The sequence below is a fragment of the Chelmon rostratus genome, chromosome 18 (assembly GCF_017976325.1).
Source record: "Chelmon rostratus isolate fCheRos1 chromosome 18, fCheRos1.pri, whole genome shotgun sequence".
NCBI classification, from domain to species: Eukaryota; Metazoa; Chordata; class Actinopteri; order Chaetodontiformes; family Chaetodontidae; genus Chelmon; species Chelmon rostratus.
This window is the reverse complement of record NC_055675.1, coordinates 782,546-802,702: the sequence shown is the minus strand read 5'-3', so window position 1 is coordinate 802,702 and position 20,157 is coordinate 782,546. Positions and strand designations below refer to the sequence as shown.

At 40.5% G+C, this 20,157-nt stretch overlaps 2 protein-coding genes across 2 annotated transcripts; one reads left to right on the top strand and one right to left on the bottom strand.

Moving 5' to 3' along the window:
* The first annotated feature begins 392 nt into the window (after positions 1-392).
* mcm9 (minichromosome maintenance 9 homologous recombination repair factor) lies at positions 393-14,926 on the top strand. The gene is made up of 15 exons (XM_041958751.1): positions 393-438; positions 1,438-1,631; positions 1,918-2,083; positions 2,612-2,718; positions 3,524-3,730; positions 3,888-3,969; positions 4,321-4,521; positions 4,629-4,754; positions 5,368-5,487; positions 5,685-5,859; positions 7,617-7,819; positions 8,245-8,448; positions 11,279-11,361; positions 11,628-11,773; positions 12,313-14,926. The coding sequence occupies exons 2-15, from the start codon at positions 1,467-1,469 to the stop codon at positions 14,273-14,275; spliced, it is 3,948 nt and encodes a 1,315-aa protein (XP_041814685.1). The 5' UTR covers positions 393-438; positions 1,438-1,466; the 3' UTR covers positions 14,276-14,926.
* A 3,438-nt stretch (positions 14,927-18,364) lies between these two features.
* LOC121621725 (gap junction Cx32.2 protein-like) lies at positions 18,365-20,150 on the bottom strand. Its single transcript, XM_041958311.1, has 2 exons — positions 20,119-20,150; positions 18,365-19,304 (listed from the first exon to the last, which is right to left on the bottom strand). Exon 2 carries the CDS (start codon positions 19,293-19,295, stop codon positions 18,537-18,539), a length of 759 nt encoding a protein of 252 aa, XP_041814245.1. The 5' UTR covers positions 19,296-19,304; positions 20,119-20,150; the 3' UTR covers positions 18,365-18,536.
* Between the last annotated feature and the right edge of the window lie 7 nt (positions 20,151-20,157).

The following is a 20,157-nucleotide window of genomic DNA, read 5'->3' as shown; positions in this document are numbered from 1 at the left end:
AGTATATATATATATATATATATATATATATATATATATATAATTTTACTTATACTTTAGCTAAGTTTCATATTACCTGTCTTCTTAGAATGTGAACTATACGTACAGAACATTTAATAAATCCTTCGTTAAAACGAGGGTTATTTTTTGATGTACTTGTTTTATTTTATTTCATTTATCTTTATTCTTATTCTAATTAGATTTAGATATCTTTGTCTTTGTATTTCTTCTGTGTCGTTTGTAAGCCTTCACATGATTGTTTCTGGTTCTTGCTTATACTCAATAAAGTTGAAAGAAAAAAAGAGGAAGTGACGTTTAGAGTGAGTTCAGGACAGACCCCGCCCACACTTATGACCGCGCAATGCAAGTCTCTTGTTTATATCAGTGAAGGGAGCGAAGGTGCGCTACGATAAAAAGTTTCTGTCCGTGGACGATACGGTACGAAAACCCCCTTTGTTTGTATTAGAACAGTGTTGCAGTTAGCTGAGTAGGCTGATGTCACGGCCGAGAGTCTGTGTGGCTACAGGCAGCTAACGTTAAAGACTCCATTCATTAGCAAATTTATGTCCTAATTGTTATGGCGAAAACGCTGGCACATCGTCTAATGTCTTTTCCTAAACACTTTTCCTGGACTTCGATGCAAAACGTCATGAGGTCAAAGAAAGTTGTGAAGGAGAATTCATGAGGACTGAGCAACCTCAGTAAAAATAGAGTCCGACCACGCTTAACATGATGCTAGGCTACTGCGGATGTTACTGACTCGGGTCTGCCGTGGTGAAACAGGTTGACAGATAGAAAGGTAACTATGTGGGATACTAAAAGCAGATTCGCACCGTGTGTTTTCCCCCCTGTTGTTCTATAGAAACGACAGCCTGGTGAAAAATATTACTTATTGAAGCTGACATAACGCTTAAAATGTCTCACATATTCTTGAGAGACAGACGTCTGTGTTGTGATTAATGTGCTGATTATCGAAGATAAGAAAGGAAGCATTTAAGCACCTTTGCTTAGCGTTTAGAGAATTATGTCCACATCAAACACAGACTGGAACACATCATGCGAACAGCAGGTGGCTCACAAGACAGTGTCAGTGTCATGAGTATTTTCACAACATTTTATGGATAAAAGATTAATTTATATAAAGATGAAGGAAACATTAAGATTAACGGATAATATAAATAATAATTAGTTTCTGCCTTTTTGTCACATATCAACAAAAAGGCTATAGAAAAGCCCATCCTGTCAGATGATCACAGGTGATCTTTTTGATTTCAAATGAGAGTAGTGGAAAATATGCGGAAAACAAAAATCGCTCATACCTGAGTGCACATGGACTTTAAATTGTTATTTAACTCCAAATCCCATGACCCTTGTGTGATCTCAGACTGTATAATTGTCAAACCCTGACCTCTGCATTGTTCTTTTCTATGTTTCCAGGGGTTCAGGTCACATCACCTCACTTCACTATGTTGATAAGCCCAGAGCAGGAAGCCCTGATTAGCAGAGTGTTTGAAGCCTATCTGACAGAGCATCATCATGGGGACATTCTCCAGCTTATTGCTGATACTAATGAAGAGACCCATCATCCTGTTGTTGTTAATGCCATGACATTGTTTGAAGCCAATATGGAGGTAATGTCAACGCAATTCAAAACACAATTTCCTGAATGAAAAAAGAATAGAAGTAAATTGGTGGATTTAAGATTTTGATTATGTTTAACTGAACAAACTCAGTCAAACAGTTCTGAAAAAAAATAAAAAAAATCTCTTCTGCTCAGTTACACTGTACTCCTGCACAGCAGCTGACCTGCATTAAGCTCTGAACAGCTTTCATGTATTATAGGAGTCATTTTTAGTGTATTTACTCATTTAATCTATGTTTGCACTAATCACATGGTATTTCTACTATCTATGGCAGGTTGGTGACTATTTCAACGCCTATCCCAACGATGTCCTGGCTATATTTGATAAAGTGTTACATAGAAAAGCCACAGAGTTATCAGAGAATGCCTATCCCATCCACAATGGAGGACAAAGAACAAAGGAGCACAGGATGAGACACACTCCTCATGCCCGCATTACAGGTTAGACATCCAACTAGGAATGATGTCAGATGTTCCTGCATGTTGCCCAGACTCTTGTACCTACTAAAGAAATGATTATCTGGTTTAGCTGGTTTATCCAAAGCAGAGGGTCACAGAGTGGGCTAGAAAGTCTGGTGTTTGCACACCATAACACAACACATAAGCACAAAATTTCTATTTGGCAGCAGTGTTTAGACAATAGTTGTTGTTTTTGTCACACTCACGCAGCATTTAGGGGAGTCTCTGGATTCCAGGAGTCACATTATTTTCTGAAATGTGATGGAAATGAGAAAGTTGTTCTAGCTTTCTACTCTAGCCGTCCTCCCTGTCCCCCTTCCAAAAGTCCTTCTTTTCATTCAACAGGCCCTAGATGTCTTTGTTGATGCAGAGTTTGTTGTTATGAAAACAGTGTTGCAATCTCTGTTAGAACAACATTATCCACATAGAAGTTGATGTACCCTGTTCTGCAAACAAATACATTAAATTCATGTACTTTGTGATTATTAATTGACCTATATGTGTGCCCAGGTCTGCCAGTGTGTCCAGAGCTGACCAGAGACACCATTCCCAGGTCCAGAGATGTAGGGCACTTTTTGTCTGTCACTGGTACTGTCATACGCACCAGTGTTACCAAGGTAACAGCATGACACATGTTCAGTAAGGCAATTCTTGAATAATAAATCACACATCGGTGCAAAAAACAGTCTGAACATGGACCCAGTGCTACATTAAGCAGTGCTGGAATTGAGCACTCTGACAGCTGTTGGTATGAAGGACCTGTGGTAGCGTTCCTGGCGTCGATGTGCAGGTGGTTAAGGCCACACCATCATGTTTTGAATGTTTTGCTTTTGAGCAGGAAGAAAATAGATAAAATCATAAATTTGAACAAAATTAAGTTTTTTTGTTTGTTAGTTTTTTTTTTACTTTGGATGAGTGAGGAACAAAATTGCTTGTAATTCAAATTGTTCACTTTAAATTGAAAATGAAGTGTCCACTGTAGCCCTGTGTCTTAACAATGAGGCCACAAATGTGCTGTTAGATGTGAGTGTTACCATGTCTAAATTATTTTTTCTTTTTTTTTGAGTTGTATAATCCTGATTCCCAAAAAGTTGGGACGCTGTGTAAATCAAATAATACTAATACTGTACAAATACTAATTTGAAAACAGTACAAAGACAATATATTTCATGTTTTACCTCTTTTCTCCAAATGCTCACTTGTTCACAAGCAGGGATGGGGTGGGGGTGAGGTTCACCACTTTGTGAACAAATGATTGTTTAAAAGAGATTACTGCATGGGCTCAGGAACTCTTTGTTCCTGTTGCACTATTTATGGAAACAGTTTGTTTGCATTCTATTTTTATTTATGTTTTACACCGCATCCCACCTTTTTTACGATTAAGGTTGTACTTTGAATCTGTGCCTTCTCCATCTCTCATAGGTTCTGGAATATGAACGGGATTACATGTGCACCAAGTGTCGTCATGTTTTCACGGTGCAGGCTGATTTTGACCAGTTCTACACCTTTGTCAAACTGGTGGCTTGTCCAAATCCTGATGGCTGTAACTCCTACACATTCACCTGTCTGTCTGAAGGATCTGAACCTGCTGCCTGCAGGGACTACCAGGAAATCAAGATACAAGAACAAGTAGGACAATTATGCATGTGATCCTAATTTTTTTCCCAAATTGATTTGTCTTGTGGTATTATGATTGTTTTCTCCAGATAAAGAGATTACTGGTGGAGTGTATGAAGTATGGATTGCATCTTTGGTCAGTATAAATCTTGCCCCCCTCCCCCCACAGGCACAGAGGCTGTCAGTTGGCAGTATTCCTCGTTCTATGGTTGTGATTCTGGAGGATGACCTGGTTGACAGTTGTAAATCTGGTAAGAACTGTACAAAGCAAGGTTAGGCAAGATACACATACTACCAGCTCTGCTTAACAGCCAATAAAATAGATGCAACTCAAGGTGAGGTCCAAATCAGATTAAACATCCATGCACATGAGTACCAAAGCAACGCAAAGCTGTGTCTGTGTCATTATATTGACTGGCCGTGATGATGGTGTGGAAATCCACAGTCACATCACCAACTGCCTTTTGGTGATGACAGAACACCAGTATAAAATACAAAATACCTTATTGGACCTATATTCATTTTCACCTAATCATGACTGTGCAATGGTCGTGCTCATGCTGTAGCTTTCAGTAATTTTGGACTGTACGGGATGCTCCTAGGAGATGATGTGACTGTATATGGGGTGGTGTGCCAACGCTGGAAGCCCTTTTTTGATGGCACTTGCTGTGATGTGGAGCTGGTCCTCAAAGCTAACAACATAGAAGTGAACAACCAGCAGGCTGCTGCTGCTCTGGTCATGAAGGATGTTCAGAAAGAGTTTGAGCAGTTCTGGAATAGCTACAAACATGATCCCATAGCTGGTATGTAAGAATTTGCCTCATAACATTAAAAACTTAACTACATTTTTATTTCTTGTTTTATTTTTATTTCTCTTTTAAAATGTTGTTCTCATCCCCTCTCTCTGTAGGTAGGAACCAGGTTTTGTTGAGCCTGTGCCCACAGGTGTTTGGCATGTATTTGGTTAAACTGGCAGTGGCCATGGTGCTGGCTGGCGGGGTGCAGAGAATAGATTGTTCTGGGACCAAGATCAGAGGTATGTCTTTCATTTACTATGTATTTAAATTAGGCATCTGAAAAGAAGGACAGTTAAATTAATTACATTTTAGCACATTTTATGACCTCCAAGCCAAAGAGTTTGCATCTTTATTATAAAATATATTGTCACAGCATGGGCAGTACGGGTAAAATGGTTTATTTTCACTCTGGGGGATTTAGTTGAGCTACTAACTTGCATGCGTGAAAGCCTGTGTTTCCACTCAACAAGAAAATGCAATCCACCTGAATGTGCAGATGGACTGGCCCTGTTCATGTCCCCTTTCGCGTTAACATCTGTGCACTAGGCTCTGAGTCAGTTTCAGCTTGTTTAGGTTAACAGTTAGACACAGAAACAGTCCATACCCAAATACTTGGAATGCTTGGAATGGGGTTGTCATTCATAGTCCATCATCTTTCTGGCGTCTGCCCTCTAGCAGTCTCATAAGGTAAGACCTGCACTTTTGAAAATGACAACAAATAAAAAAGAAATGACAACCTATGACCAAAACAATATGGCAACTGTGACAAATGTTTGCTTTCTGTTGGTTTTTGTCGTTGGAAAAAGCAGTCTTTTGTGGAATGTTGTGTCAATGTGGAGTTGTCCTCTCTAGGTGAGTGTCATATGTTGCTGGTTGGTGACCCTGGCACAGGGAAGTCTCAGTTCCTGAAATATGCAGCTAAGATCATGCCTCGCTCTGTACTCACAGCTGGAATTGGATCAACAAGTGCAGGTACGTCATGTTCACTCTTGGCTGTCAGGTTAAAGGAGTTTGTTTTTAGTGCCTCATATTAACCATTTATCAGGAATTTGTCATCAAGAGATCAATAATCTCATATTAAGAATTGTACATGCTATACATATGCACTATACACATATAAACATATCCAGTTTTGTGTATTACTGTATTAAGCTGAATTTGTTCTGAAGGACTGACAGTAGCAGCGGTGAAAGACGGAGGTGATTGGCATTTGGAGGCAGGAGCCCTGGTCCTGTCAGATGGTGGTTTGTGCTGCATTGATGAATTCAACAGCATCAAGGAACATGACCGCATCAGCATCCATGAAGCTATGGAGCAGCAATCTATCAGTGTGGCCAAAGCTGGGTAAGTCATGCATACATGTGCACACGAAGAATAGAATTCTGCTTCAGACAAAATACCACCAGGCATGATAGCCAGGTCCACAGCATGTTCTGTTTCACCATATCCTGACAATGTAATTGTTGAATCGTTGAGTTTTATAAATATTTTTTTATTTAATGGGAGATTCTTAAGGAACCAGTACGTCTGGTGAGTGTTATGTGACTGATGGAGGTTGCAGTGCAAGTTTGTCTTGAAAAACATGCATACCACCCCACTGCTAGGCCTTTACGAACACGCAGATAGCATGTTCTTGTTTCAATGGAAAAAAAAATACAACAGCTAGATATGGAAAATTGCCATCAGTGGCATTAATTTGATGAGTTTGAGCTTTATTTCTGTTGCACAGCTGGTTCTCACTGGCTTTAATGTTCTGTATCTTTCTGTGTAGGTTAGCCATCTTAGCAGATGCTGCACACTGGTGACACTCTAAACCAAAAAACTAGATCTATAGCGATACACCTTAAGCATTTGCCATGGAAAACTTAATAACAACTACAGCCAGTCAGTCACAGTCAGCAGCAAATTTTCCCTGCCGATCGACAAGTCTACAGTTTTCACACAACAGATTTTTCAGGTGATACCTTCTGGTTGCAGGTAGCAAAGAACGCTCCAATCTGTCGTAGGGTGCCGTTTTTCGTTTTACTACCATTCCTGAGCACATACTTAAAAAAGCTTGCCTTCTTGTCAATGATGTACATGAAAAAGAGCATTAGGGAACATATTTTCATGCAGCAGGACATGCAAATGGCATTGTCCTCTGTTCTGTCTCGGCTCAACACACTCTGCTTTCACAGACAGGGACCCATTATCACTTGGCTCGTCCCACGTATGTAGCAAAAAACAAAAACAAGACAATTAATAGTAGTTTTAGTTTTGATAAAATGTGATCGAGTCATTTATTTGTCTATCTGAGATGCAATATAGCTTCTACATACTGTACATTATAACACAATATATTCTACATTCATGAGGATGCATACATGAATATTTTGAGTAAAAAAAAGTGGGAATTTCATCTTCATATAGGTGCACCTTTCGACAAAGAAGCCACTGATCTAAGCTCTAATTAACTTTTGTCATTATGATTTTTTTGTGATTCACTGAGGTGCTCGAGCTAAATGCTAATTTACTCATGCTAATAATCAAGACAATCATGCTGATATTTAGCGGGTACATTGTTTAGTGTAGTGTTGTCTGCTGGTATGTTTGAATAATCTGGTTGTTAGGGATTGTTAAGGGAATTGTAATGGTATAGATGAACTCTGAACTCTAACAAGCACCCCTGCTCCTAGTCAAATGCTACAGACTGACATGCTGTTGATGTGAACAGCCAATGTTCCACACGGCCAAAACAGTGTTCCTGGTATTTCCAGTGCCACTACTCAACCTTGAATTGATTATTTAAGATCCCTGCTGGATGTGTGGGGGGGAAAGAGACTTAATCCCTTGAGTATTTGTTAAAAGGATTACTGGAGTGCTGCCACCAGCTTGAGGCAAGAGATGATTGTGGTAATCTCTTGTGGTAGTGGTTAGATTGTTCGTGCAGTCCCCCACAACATTATCCTAGAAATAAGCTGCTAATAGTCAAAGACTGAGTACTGCCCAGCTGTTTCTCTTGAGAAACTTGATGCACACGGAATATTCTTGTTGGTAAGAAAGATTAAGATGGTTGTTAACATGAAGATTCCCTATCTTTACATTCTTGCTCCTCTTTACAGTATAGTGTGTAAGCTGAACACTCGAACCACCATCCTGGCAGCCACCAACCCCAAAGGACAGTACGATCCCAACGAGCCGTTGTCTGTGAATGTAGCTCTGGCCAGCCCTTTGCTGAGTCGTTTTGACCTTGTTCTAGTTCTGATGGACACCAGAAACACAGAGTGGGACCGCATCATCTCCTCTTTTATTCTGGAGGACAGAGGTAGTGGATGTGCTTTTAAATTTGGAAATTAAATTCTAAGTTAAGTGATTTAATTTTGACTTTTATATTTTAATGATTGTTTATTATATATGTCATCCGTACATTGAAAATGTTATTCAACATCATTCAAGGTAGAACATGTACACTGAACATAGATGTTGAATACCAATGAACATAGATTTATAGAAAATGTTTTTTCATCAGAACACAGAAAAATATACTCAATGATGTGGATTAATTGGTGATACTGTTTTTGTGAAGGAATGATTTAAATACTTTCATTGTGATTTAGTATCATAACATCAATAATGATGTAATGCTGTGCTAATTATTGCAGGATAACTTTTGTCGCATCAAGCAGCCCTTACTTGACCTTCATGATGAAAGAATAGATATCAGTGCTCTTGTTTTTGTCTTGCTCTCAGGGTTGTGTGTTGAGTCTTCCAGCCTGTGGTCGATGGAGAAAATGAAGGCTTATTTCAGTGTGATTAAACGCTTGCAGCCACAGGTGTCTGAGGAGGCTGGCAGCATCCTGACACGTTACTACCAGCTGCAGAGACAGAGTGATGGCCGCAACTCTGCCCGCACCACCATCCGCATGTTAGAGAGTCTGAGTAGACTGGCTGAAGGTGAGGACAGAGTTTTGATTGAATCTTTGTTCGGTCAGTTTGAAATCAAGTTGACCTCGAGTTGACCTCAGTCTTTGAGGCTGATTTATGGGTTGTGGTCAGGTCTTATTCTTGCCTAATTGTGAATTCCAAGTATTCAGCTTTCACTTTGAACACTGTCAATTTTACTACAATGTCAAAATAAATTTTATGCTGGGCCTTCACAGATAGCTATAAGTGCGTGCAGAGGCATTTAAGCTCAACGCACAGACAATGTCCTCAAAAACACCTCTCATAGTGCTTAACCCACGGGCATGCCACTGCTTCCATTACACAATCATTTTTTCCAATACAGATTGCAGGGTTGTGTTCCAGACGAACTGAGTCTGCAAGGTCGCAAGAGGTTTGAGACAGTCTGTCGATTGAACTGAATGGCTTATGTCAGTATCCATCTAGGCCACCGTGCCCTCTGCCACATCCTAATATTTTGCTTTTTGGCCATTTCAGTAAATAAATGGTGAAATCAAGAATCTTACATCAATTCAGTTTAACTCAAAACAAGCGTGAGTTCTTCTATCAGTAATACATTCAGTGGCTCAGCTCGCTCTGTTCAACTCCATTTTGATCTTCACCAGAGAAGATTTAGCAAATTCTTAGCTAAGATGACTGATCCAGCCTCTACTTATAACGAATCTGTGACTATAACATTACCTATACAGGATGATATCAGGACTGGAATTAAGTCATTTTAGGGCAAGGCCACTTTGCCCTTTGATAAACAGATTTATAAGGGATGATCAAGATTAATCTGAACAAGTTTCCCAGCACCCATGCTATTATTAGCATTTGAGTCTATGATTATATGCAGTCACAAAAATGACCTGAGCACTGGTTAACAGAAAAAGGCCCCTTAATAAACTGAAAACATATCTCTACAAAGTGATCTGAAGTGCATGTCAGGAGTTATACCAAGGCCAAATGGACAGTGCCATGGATTCCCTGGGATGAGGTTGCAATGCCCCTTCTACCACACAGCCAGTTTGGCAAACCCTGTTTTGACCTGGCCATTGTGCCCTCAAAAGAAAGTTGCAGATTTCCTCATTCAGAGCTACTTGTGACCCACAAAATGAACAGACTCAGGTTTCCCAGAGTCTGCGTCATCAGCTGGATGTCAGCAGCAGTGTGGGATTTCTCTCACCTCGTAAACGGTAACAGCTAACACACTAGCAAACAATTATTCAAGATTCAAGAGTCTTTATTGTCATTGAGCATGTCAATGAAATTTTCATTGCAATTATCATAGCGTTATGTGATAAGCACAAGCAGCTTAACACTATTATTAATTAATTATTATTCATACATGTGTTTTCTAAAGTTTACAAGCATGTTACTGCATATTATTACGGTTGTACATAGATTATAAGTCGCTGTGAGATCTGACTTGCCACTTATCTGTGTGCAGCATTCAGTAATATTCAATGTCCAGTGATACTGATAGGTATGTGTCCAAGAGGACGCAGTAAACTCAAAATAAACGCATGCCGGGCAAGCCGCCTATTTTTTTACCCTGATGCTTCACTGTGAATTAACATATGGCGCCTTTATCTTGTGTTCTGATTTATGGTTTACAGTCTAATGATGTGTGTTTGTACTGATTAGTGACGGTGGCTGATCAGGCTAATTATCAGCTAATTGAAGTCAGTTTCTAACGTCTGTATGCAGTCAATGGTTGCCATCTCTGTACGTGTTTTTAGACTACTGTCCTAAATATGACGTGCTTGATGCAGTTATTAATGACTCATGATGAAACATGAAAACTCAGCATTCTTGTCGCCCTATTTGTAGCTCCCTTTTATAAGTAACAATCACATGTATTCACCCAGAAACAGCAAATATTTCTCTGTATAATCTGACCTCCTCTGTCTGTCAGCTGCTGTGTGTCTGCAGACTGATAAAATTTTTACAAGCATGTTACTGCAAAATGTTATGAATGTACATTGTTCACAAAGTCGCTGTGCAGTCAGTCAGTTAAGTTTCTCATCAGTGTGTTCAATGTGTAAAAACTTGTTTAAAGTCATTTTTGTGACTGCTTATGATCTTAGACTCAAATGCTTATAGTTGCTTGGATGTTGACACTTTACTGACCACAGATTTATCTTGATCACCCCTTATAAATTTGTATTTATTAAAGGCCAAAGTGGCCTTGCCCTAAAATTGACTTAAAGGATAACTTTCGTTTTTTATAACCTGGACCTTATTTGTAGCATTAATTACGACCATTTACTTACCCAGACAACTTTGGTGGCATTTGGAGTCGTTTTGAAGAAATTAGCCCCAGAGGAGCGGATATACGGATATACGCGCCGCTCCTCTGGGGCTAATTTCTTCAAAACGACTCCAAATGCCACCAAAGTTGTCTGGGTGAGTAAATGGTCTTATTTAATGCTACAAATAAGGTCCAGGTTGTAAAAAACGAAAGTTATCCTTAAATTCCAGGCCTGAAAGTACTTAGTTGAAGCATTCACCCCTGTAAGTCAGCCTTGAGGCTGCGTGTATAAGTGTCTGTCAGCTTGACTACAGTTTTTAACCATTCTTTGCAAAACTGCTCAAGCTCTGTCATGAATGTTGTTGTTTTGAAGCCATTCCTGTGTTGCTTTAACTTTATGCTTCAGCTCATTGTCTTGGTGGAAAAACTTCTTCCAAGTGGTAGGTTTCCTGCTGACTAATCAACTTAGTTCATTTCTTTAAATGTAAAAGCAAACACTGCAAAACAAAAATGCAAATGAATTGAATTGTGTAGAAACAGCTGAAACCAGCAGTACCACTTAAACAGTTGTTTTTAACCCTACAGCCCATGCCAGGCTCATGTACAGAGAGACTGTGACCATAGAGGATGCTGTCATGGCTGTGTCTGTCATGGAGTGCTCCATGCAGGTGGGGAGAAAACAAAAGACATACTTTGCTCCACAAATAATGATCACTAATATTATTTCCCGTTCTTCTTTTTGTTTGTTTCTTATTTGAAACCGTTGGTTTTACACCTTGCAGTGTTAGTGATGTGTTTTGTCCATTATGGGATACGTGTCAGTTTTCAGCCACTAGCCAAAAAAAGGCACAGCCACAACACACTTAAACTTTAAGAAAAGTGTTAATAATAATCCTGTGGTTGTCCGTGACTATGTGATGTACTCCTCCTTTAGGGCGGTGCACTGCTGGGAAATGTAAATGCATTACTCACCTCATTCCCTGCTAACCCCTGTCAGCAGTATCAAACTCAGTGTCAGATACTGCTAGAGGCACTGAACCTGCCACTGCTCCTTCAGAAGGAGATGGACAGACTGGCCAGGTGAGTAACAGTGTTTAAGGTTTTTCCCTTTGAGTCCTAGTTATAGTGCTCCCACTGTGCCCATCAGTGCTTCCTGGATGTGCCTTTTGCTCTATTTTTTTTATACCTGTCAAGAAATCACAAAGCTCCCAAAGCCAAACTGCCTAACAGCTTCCTAATCCAACTGTGTATTGTCCATGTAGCATGATCCCTGCCATCAGACTCTGCAGTTGTACAAAAACTATGAAAATAAACCATAAAACACCCATACTGTTACACTGGGTGACATGTTCCTTTACTGGGATGAACATGATCAGTATAGTTTTTGTCTCATCTTGTGGTTGTATTTTCTCTTCTTAATACTTACACAGCAAACTTGAGAGAACCATCATTTATGCACCTGGCTTTGTGCACAGGTGCATTGTCATGTTAAATGTGTTTTCAGTAGTTTTTGGATGACCATGGAGAGTTCTCTGACACATAACTGCACATAGATCAGGGTTCCTATAGCATTTAACATCATGCCATAGGACTTAATCTGCATTTTCTGTGTTCACTAGGCTAAAGAACAGGACCTCAGAGGCCTCCCCACCAACTGATGGTTACCAGCATCAACTCAGAGACACAAACTCCATCAACAAAGCACACAGCTTTGATATTACCAGTGACTGCAACAGTGATGGCTTGGACTGGTTCCACTCCATCACTCCACCACTGCTGCCAGATGATGTGGCCTTGCCCATAATTACTTCAACTCAAGAAAACCTAAATAGAAAACCAAACTCTAGTTCATCAGAAATGTCTGCAGGAACCGAACAGCCAAACTGTCAAACTGGGAGGGATATTCTGAGCAATACTGACTTGATCTTAAACAATGATGTCGTTTCAAATCATTTTGGAACAATAACCTCTGCTTCAGAGGAAGAAAACCAAAGGAGTGAAAAAAATGAAAACATTAAAGGAAGAAGCTCTATAACCCAAGAAGAGATGATGCACTCTGAGAGACAGAAAGAGAAACGTCATCCAGAGTCATTGGGATGTGTCTTTCAGAAAGTCTCCAAGAGTCTGAGAGACAGAAGACTCAGGGAGCTGGAGCTGAATCATCAGCAGCGTGACAAAGAGGGAGGAGGCGGACGTGAAGAGAGGGTGGTGTCCGGAGATGGTGCAAGTAAAAATGTGACTACTTCAGAATCCCACACTAGCAGCACAGTGTCATCCAATAAGAACTGCCTCTCAAAAAACCTAGGTCAGGATAACCTGTGCTCTGGAAAACAAAGTCGATTTGCAAAAGAAGACAAGATTGAGATTAAGAACATTAGTGCTGCACAAAGGGAAAAAATAACCACTGAAGCTGAAACAAGTAAAGAATTGCATGCAAAGTTGTCAGACTTTATGTTCAAACCAAGGAAGATGAGACCGATCCACAACCACAACCTCAATGCCAGCTCCGACATCAGCACAGAGTTCCAGACTGGATCTAACCCAGGCAGCAGAGGCCTTCACACCTGCACAGAAAACAGAAGTCAACACAAGCCAGTTAGTTGTAATGACTCAGCTGGACCACTTACAGACACCAAGAAGAAGAAAAGACAGGACCAGTACCAAAGTTTTTCCGGCAGTGGAAGCAGGAGAAAACAGGTGAGCTGTGCCAGTGAGGTGGAAAACAGTAGGTCTGAAGCCAGTATTTGTTTTACATCAGAAGAGCTTGATAAGGGTGCTTTTCCCTCTGGAGAGGATGAAGTGACATGCAGAAAAACTGTAGGTATAATGAAGGAGAGAGACTATACAGAAAGTCTTTGTAAACAACAAAGAACCAGAGTCAACACGGGTGATGAAACTAAAGTTAGTAGCTTTACTTGCATCCCACCTTTAAAACCAAACACTTCCATCACTGACCCAGCACCATCCAAATCAGGCTGCACCAAGTCCACTGTGGCCTCCTCAGCCTCGGCTAAACTCTCAAGATTCTCGTTCACCTGCAGAACTGAACCCATGAGCACAGCTCAAACAAAAGAGGAAAAAAATCCTCCTACTGGAGTGGAAAAAAGTCCACTTAAAAGAGACCACGCTGAATGCCTGAGAGGGAATTCTAAAGACAACGAACCTGTAAATTCCCCTGACCACAGCCTCTTAGGAAAGAAGACCAAAACTGAAGTCATCATGGGCAAAGTAAAGGACAAATTACATCACCCCACAGCCACAGAGTTCACACCAGGGCAGAAACATGAACAAGGGACAGAGTCACCAACCAAAGCAATGTCTGAGTGCAAGGGAAATGTGACAAAGCCTATTTATACTGCAAACCTTAACAGTGTTAAAATGGTGAATGCTGGTCCTGTTCACTATCAAAACACTGTCAGTCAGAAGAAAAGAAAGTGTTTCGAGCTGCGCCCTCCACCAACTAGTGTTGGTGTTTCCAAGGGTCCATTTTCAGGACTGTCTCTGTTTGGCTCTGTTGACTTGAGTAATGATGTTCTTGACACTGACTGGGACCAAGAGGTTTCAAAGAAAGCTAAAATCTGAAATCATAGGCAAGTCTCAACTATGTGTATGTGAATAAATAAAGTATTTTACATCACATTTTTCTGTGGGGCATGTGCCTGATGTATGACTTTAGCTACCTTCTGTAGCCTGAGAATAAATGTTAAATCATTGGAGAATTTAATGCCTGATTCGACTGTGGATCTCAGTTACAGCAGCTAGAGTCCAGACAAATTAATTAGCTGCATGATGGTGAGTTTGGTGAGTTTTGGCTGGTTTAGTTGCAAATATTAAACCTAAACAAATAAGACCATCAGCTATTATATCTAATATTTTCCCCAACATCAGTCGTCTTCGTGTTTCTTGTGGTTTAATAAAAATGCTGGTGATTTGCATGACATTAGCTCAGTTAAACGATTTGATTTCCAGCACATACATCATTTCACTTTTGATATACAGTGTACCTGATCTGAATGCGTGATATCTCTTGTGGGATGTTCTCAGTTGTGTAGGTGTACCGTAGGTGTCGTGTCACACAATGTCTGTTCTGTGAGTTCTGTATGCCCTACAGACATCATCTCCTGCTCCTGCTGAATTAATGCTAAAGTTAAAAGGTGTTTTTCCACTTTAACTTTTAGTTTTGTCAGGCTCTATAAGGCCTGATACTCCATTTATCTATGTCGCTCAGCAGCTAATGCCACATTTTGCTTTGCACCTACATCCACACCCAAGTTAACATTGTCAGTATGAGTTGTAGTATGACCTATATACACTGCTCAAAAAAAATAAAGGCAACACTTAAACAACACAATGTAACTCCAAGTCATTCACACTTCTGTGAAATCAAAGTGTCCACTTAGGAAGCAACACTGATTGACAATCAGTTTCACATGCTGTTGTGCAAATGGAGTAGACAACAGGTACTGCAGGTGGTGACCACAGACCACTTCTCAGTTCCTGTACTTTCTGGCTGATGTTTTGGTCACTTTTGGATGCTGGCGGTGCTTTCACTCTAGTGGTAGCATGAGACGGAGTCTACAACCCACACAAGTGGCTCAGGTAGTGCAGCTCATACAGGATGGCACATCAATGTGAGCTGTGGCAAGAAGGTTTGCTGTGTTTGTCAGCGTAGTGTCCAGAGCATAGAGGTGCTACCAGGAGACAGGCCAGTACATCAGGAGAGATGGAGGAGGCCGTAGGATAGCAACAACCCAGCAGCAGGACTGCTACCTCCGCCTTTCTGCAAGGAGGAACAGGAGGAGCACTGCCAGAGCCCTGCAAAATGACCTCCAGCAGGCCACAAATGTGCATGTGTCTGCTCAAACGGTCAGAAACAGACAGGTGGGGGTGGTGCTTACAGCCCCACACCATGCAGGACGTTTGGCACTTGCCAGAGAACACCAAGATTGGCAAATTCTCCTCTAGCACCCTGTGCTCTTCACAGATGAAAGCAGGTTCACACTGAGCACATGTGAGATACGTGACAGGAGTGGACTGGAGACTCCGTGGAGAACGTTCTGCTGCCTGCAACAATCTCCAGCATGACCGGTTTGGCAGTGGCTCAGTAATGGTGTGGGGTGGCATTTCTTTGGGGGGTCACACAGCCCTCCATGTGCTCACCAGCGGTAGCCTGACTGCCATTAGGTACCGAGGTGAGATCCTCAGACCCCTTGTTAGACCATATGCTGGTGTGGTGGGCCCTGATTCCTCCTAATGCAAGACAATGCTAGACCTCATGTGGCTGGAGTGTGTCAGCAGTTCCTGCAAGACGAAGGCATTGATGCTATGGACTGCCTCCCCCGTTTCCCAGACCTGAATCCAACTGAGCACGTCTGGGACATCATGTCTCGCTCCATCCACCAACGCCACATTGCACCGCAGACTGTCCAGGAGTTGGCGGATGCTTTAGTCCAGGTCTGGGAGGAGATCCCTCAGGAAACCATCCACCACCTCATCAGGAGCATGCCCAGGCGTTGTAGGGGGGTCATACAGGCACGTGGAGGCCACACACACTACTGAGCCTCATTTTGACTTGTTTGAAGAACATTACATGAAAGTTGGATCAGCCTGTAGAGTGTTTCCACTTTAATTTTGAAATCCAGACCTCCATGGATTAATAAATTTGATTTCCATTGATAATTTTTGTGTGATTTTGTTGTCAGCACGTTCAACTATGTAAAGAACAAAGTATTTAATAAGAATATTTCATTCATTCAGATCTAGGTGGTGTTATTTTAGTGTTCTCTTTATTTTTTTGAGCAGTGTACATTATTATTATTAAGACACACTGCATGGGGAAATACATCCAGTTTTAGAGAAATGAGAAAATCACACTTCTTCAAAGTGCCAACCTACTCTTGTTATAAAAAACAAGACTTCCTACTTAGCTCTTGGATTTTAACAGTTATGAGTCATGCACGTAGTTGTGGTCTTACTTTCCAAGCTTTTGACATCTCTCTCTCCCTCTCTCACTCTGTCTCTCTCTCTCTCTCCCTCTGTCTCTCTCTCTCCCTCTGTCTCTCTCTCTCCCCCCTTATTTTGCAAGTCAAGAAATAGGGTAGCTTTTATTAATTTACAGGATTTTTGAAGTACTTTTCAAAGGAATGTAAGTATTGACTGGGGAGGGGTCAAAGGTCATCAACCAGGAGTCAGTGGAGACCGTTCACATTGGTCACCAGAGACAGACATCTCCCCTCATGTAACTACTTGTGACAATGAGACCAAAGTTGTAAAATTTATGATGACAACTGAGCCAAGTCCATTCTACTGATGAAAACCACGAGATGAAGTTGAAAGCTCAGAAAGCTAGTAAGTCAATCTTGAATTGACAACATTGGCACACATCCTGATCCTGGAGATCAAGGATTAACTTCTATAATCAAGTAATCAAAAAAAATATATATTTAAATTTTAATCTGTTAAAGTACAAATATGTGTGTTTTAAAGTATATCTGTGTAAATAAAAGTGGTTAACTGCACACTAGCAACTAATCTTGAGTTCACTTTTGTTAGGTTTCAACATGATGGGTGGATGCTGTTCGGCGGATCTGTACCCTAAAATATCTCAAAAAGCACAGCACACACTCGACATGCACCCCAACACCTTCATTTATATGGTGCACTGACTCTCTTAAAAAGTTGGTTCCTACTGATGTTCTTAGATGTTCCAAGATGACTGAGAGTCCTCCTGATATACTTTGTATCTCCACCAAAAGACTTACACCTGACCTGAAAGCAGTTCTTCAGTCCCCCATCGGGAGTTATATTTTCTGTTGAGTGAATTTTAATAGTGCTAATATCAACTGATTGTACTTCAAATTGTGGCAAACTCATTCAGATTTCTTAAAGCGGCCTTGAACTGTACACTTGTTTCTCCATGTGCTACCTGGCATTATAAGTTTTAACATCCCTAAAAGCAAATCCATAAATATTCTGAGAATGTTTTAGTGTAAGACTGTCAATCAAAATGTAATAACAGTGATTCACATCTGTGGTAACTAGCAGTGTTAGGAGTGGGATAATGTAGTTTGGCTTTGATTCACTCCTGGTATTCATTTTGATGTCCAGGTCCTGTGCTGCGTACTATTCCCTTGTCGAGTTCAAAGGTAAAGGTATAAAGCCGAAGTACATCATCCAATCTTTACACTTCTTTATTGATCAATTGATTTCATGATTAAAAATCAGTTTAAGGCCTAAAGGAAGAGTATTCCACTGCCTCAGTAGAATAAACAAATGTGTTTTCACCCATGAAACTCAGCAATACAAAATTTATTGTACTCCATTATGTAAAATATATAGTGTGACAGTTCAAACATATAAAAAGCAACATTCTGAAATGAACCAAAGTCAATCAACATGGTGTTTAAGTGAAGGCTTTACAATAAGCGCAGTCTGATGAAGGAAAGACCTTTTAAGCCACTGACTCACCAGATAGATATTTACCTGATGCACATTTGATATATGTCTTTTTTTTCAATCATATTTCAAGATTCCCCCACTTTAAGTGTAAACACAGAGGTCTGTTAAAGTTCCACACAAGGACAACTGCACATTCAGTCCCTGCTGGATCAGACAGTGTCCGATTGCATCTACCACTTGTATGTACTAGTATAGGATTGTCTACTATCCTGCTACTGATCGCAGAGCTGATTTATTTGAAGCTTGAAGTAAAAAGTAAAAGATACAATGTATTGCTGTAGGTACACAAGATGGATGTAGTACTCAGGGATTTTAAAACTGGATACAACTTATGCAGATTAGCTCAGGATCCATGTGAAAGGTGAAGATCTCTGTCCGCAGTCCTTCAACAAAGTGTAACTCTCTCAGCTGAATTGTGGTCTGGTTTGATCTCTGGGAGAATTGAGCCATTGCTCCTCATTTTCTTCTCTTTTATTTTTGAGACCATCAGGTGGAACATCTCCACGATGTTGAGGATCACTGAGAGGACAGCCATCGCCAACATAAAGACAATAAAAATTGTTTTTTCTGTGGGACGACTTATGAAGCAGTCTACTGGTGCTGGACAGGGGTAGTCAGGGAATGAAATCTTAGTAGGCATAAGTATGAAGCCATATAGGTAATACTGGCCTACAATGAATGCCACTTCAAGCAGGATCTTGAACAGCAGCTGCATCATGTAGCTGGCCAGAAGGACACCCTTGAGCTGCACTTTGCCATTTTCATCTGAATACTTTGGAACTTTAATCATCCCATTCATTCCAAGTTTGCGCTCCACGCGTCTCCTCAGCTTGTTTTCTTTGCGAATCACCAGCAGGACGTGGCCCAGGTAGATGAGAGTCGGTGTGGAGACAAAGAGGATCTGGAGGACCCAGAAACGTGTGTGAGACATAGGGAAGGATCGATCGTAGCAGGCGTTCTTGCAGCCAGGGCTTTTGGTGTTGCAGTTCATGTTTGCTTGTTCATCTCCCCATATTTTATCAACACCAGACGCCAGAATGAAGATCCTGAAGAGGAAAAGAACACTCATCCAGACTTTCCCCACTACAGTGGAGTGTGACTGCACCTTGTCCAACAAAGCAGCCAGGAAGGACCACTCCCCCATGATGGCAGCCTACAAGACCGAAGACAAATAAAGCAATGATGAATACACAGTTGACAGAATTTCAAGAAAATAATCCCAAGTGAACAAAAAATCATACTTACTGTAAGTGTAGTTGTCTAAATACTGCAAAGTATTTTTCCAGGACATTTATATAAATGTGTACTTATTTTAAATATACTGACTTAAATAAATATTCTCCAGTAAAATATATTTTTAGTGAAATTTAAGTTCAACTTTTAAAGTGCATTTTCAGGAAGTGTATTAAAACACTATTTGCAGTTCGAATTTCAGGAAATTCTGCTGCAGAGCAGTGAGACTTCAGAAGTCCATAGAGTTCATATTAAAACCTCATGATGTTGTTTAGACTGACTACTAAGCTCTTTAGTCTCACAAATCATAGCAGCAGTGCTTCTCACCAAACTGCATCCGTCTCAGAAAAATCTTTTTGTAGAATTTTAGCTTGTGAGATGAATAGAGACAAATCTGAAAGTCCATAATGCTAATTGCCACTATATTTTTTTATTCTATATTTTATATTGAATGATTGGCTGACACCATTGCCAACAGTGCTAGATTGTAGCTGCCAGATTTCTGGCCAGATGAATTAGTTAGAGTTCAGATCTCAGGACAGTTAACACTTCAAGTTCAAATCACATTTCTCAGGTCAACATTTTACAACAATGTATATTTGCAACAATACATTTTGCTGAGGGCTGTGAAATATGATCACTAATTAAAGTCTCCATTATGGTTTTCAAATTTTAATTGATTCCTAAGTAATATGTACAATCTTAACTTTTCTTACAGTGAGAATTGTTCCTACCTCAGTAATGACCACTGCCTTCTTCACTGAGTCCCTCCA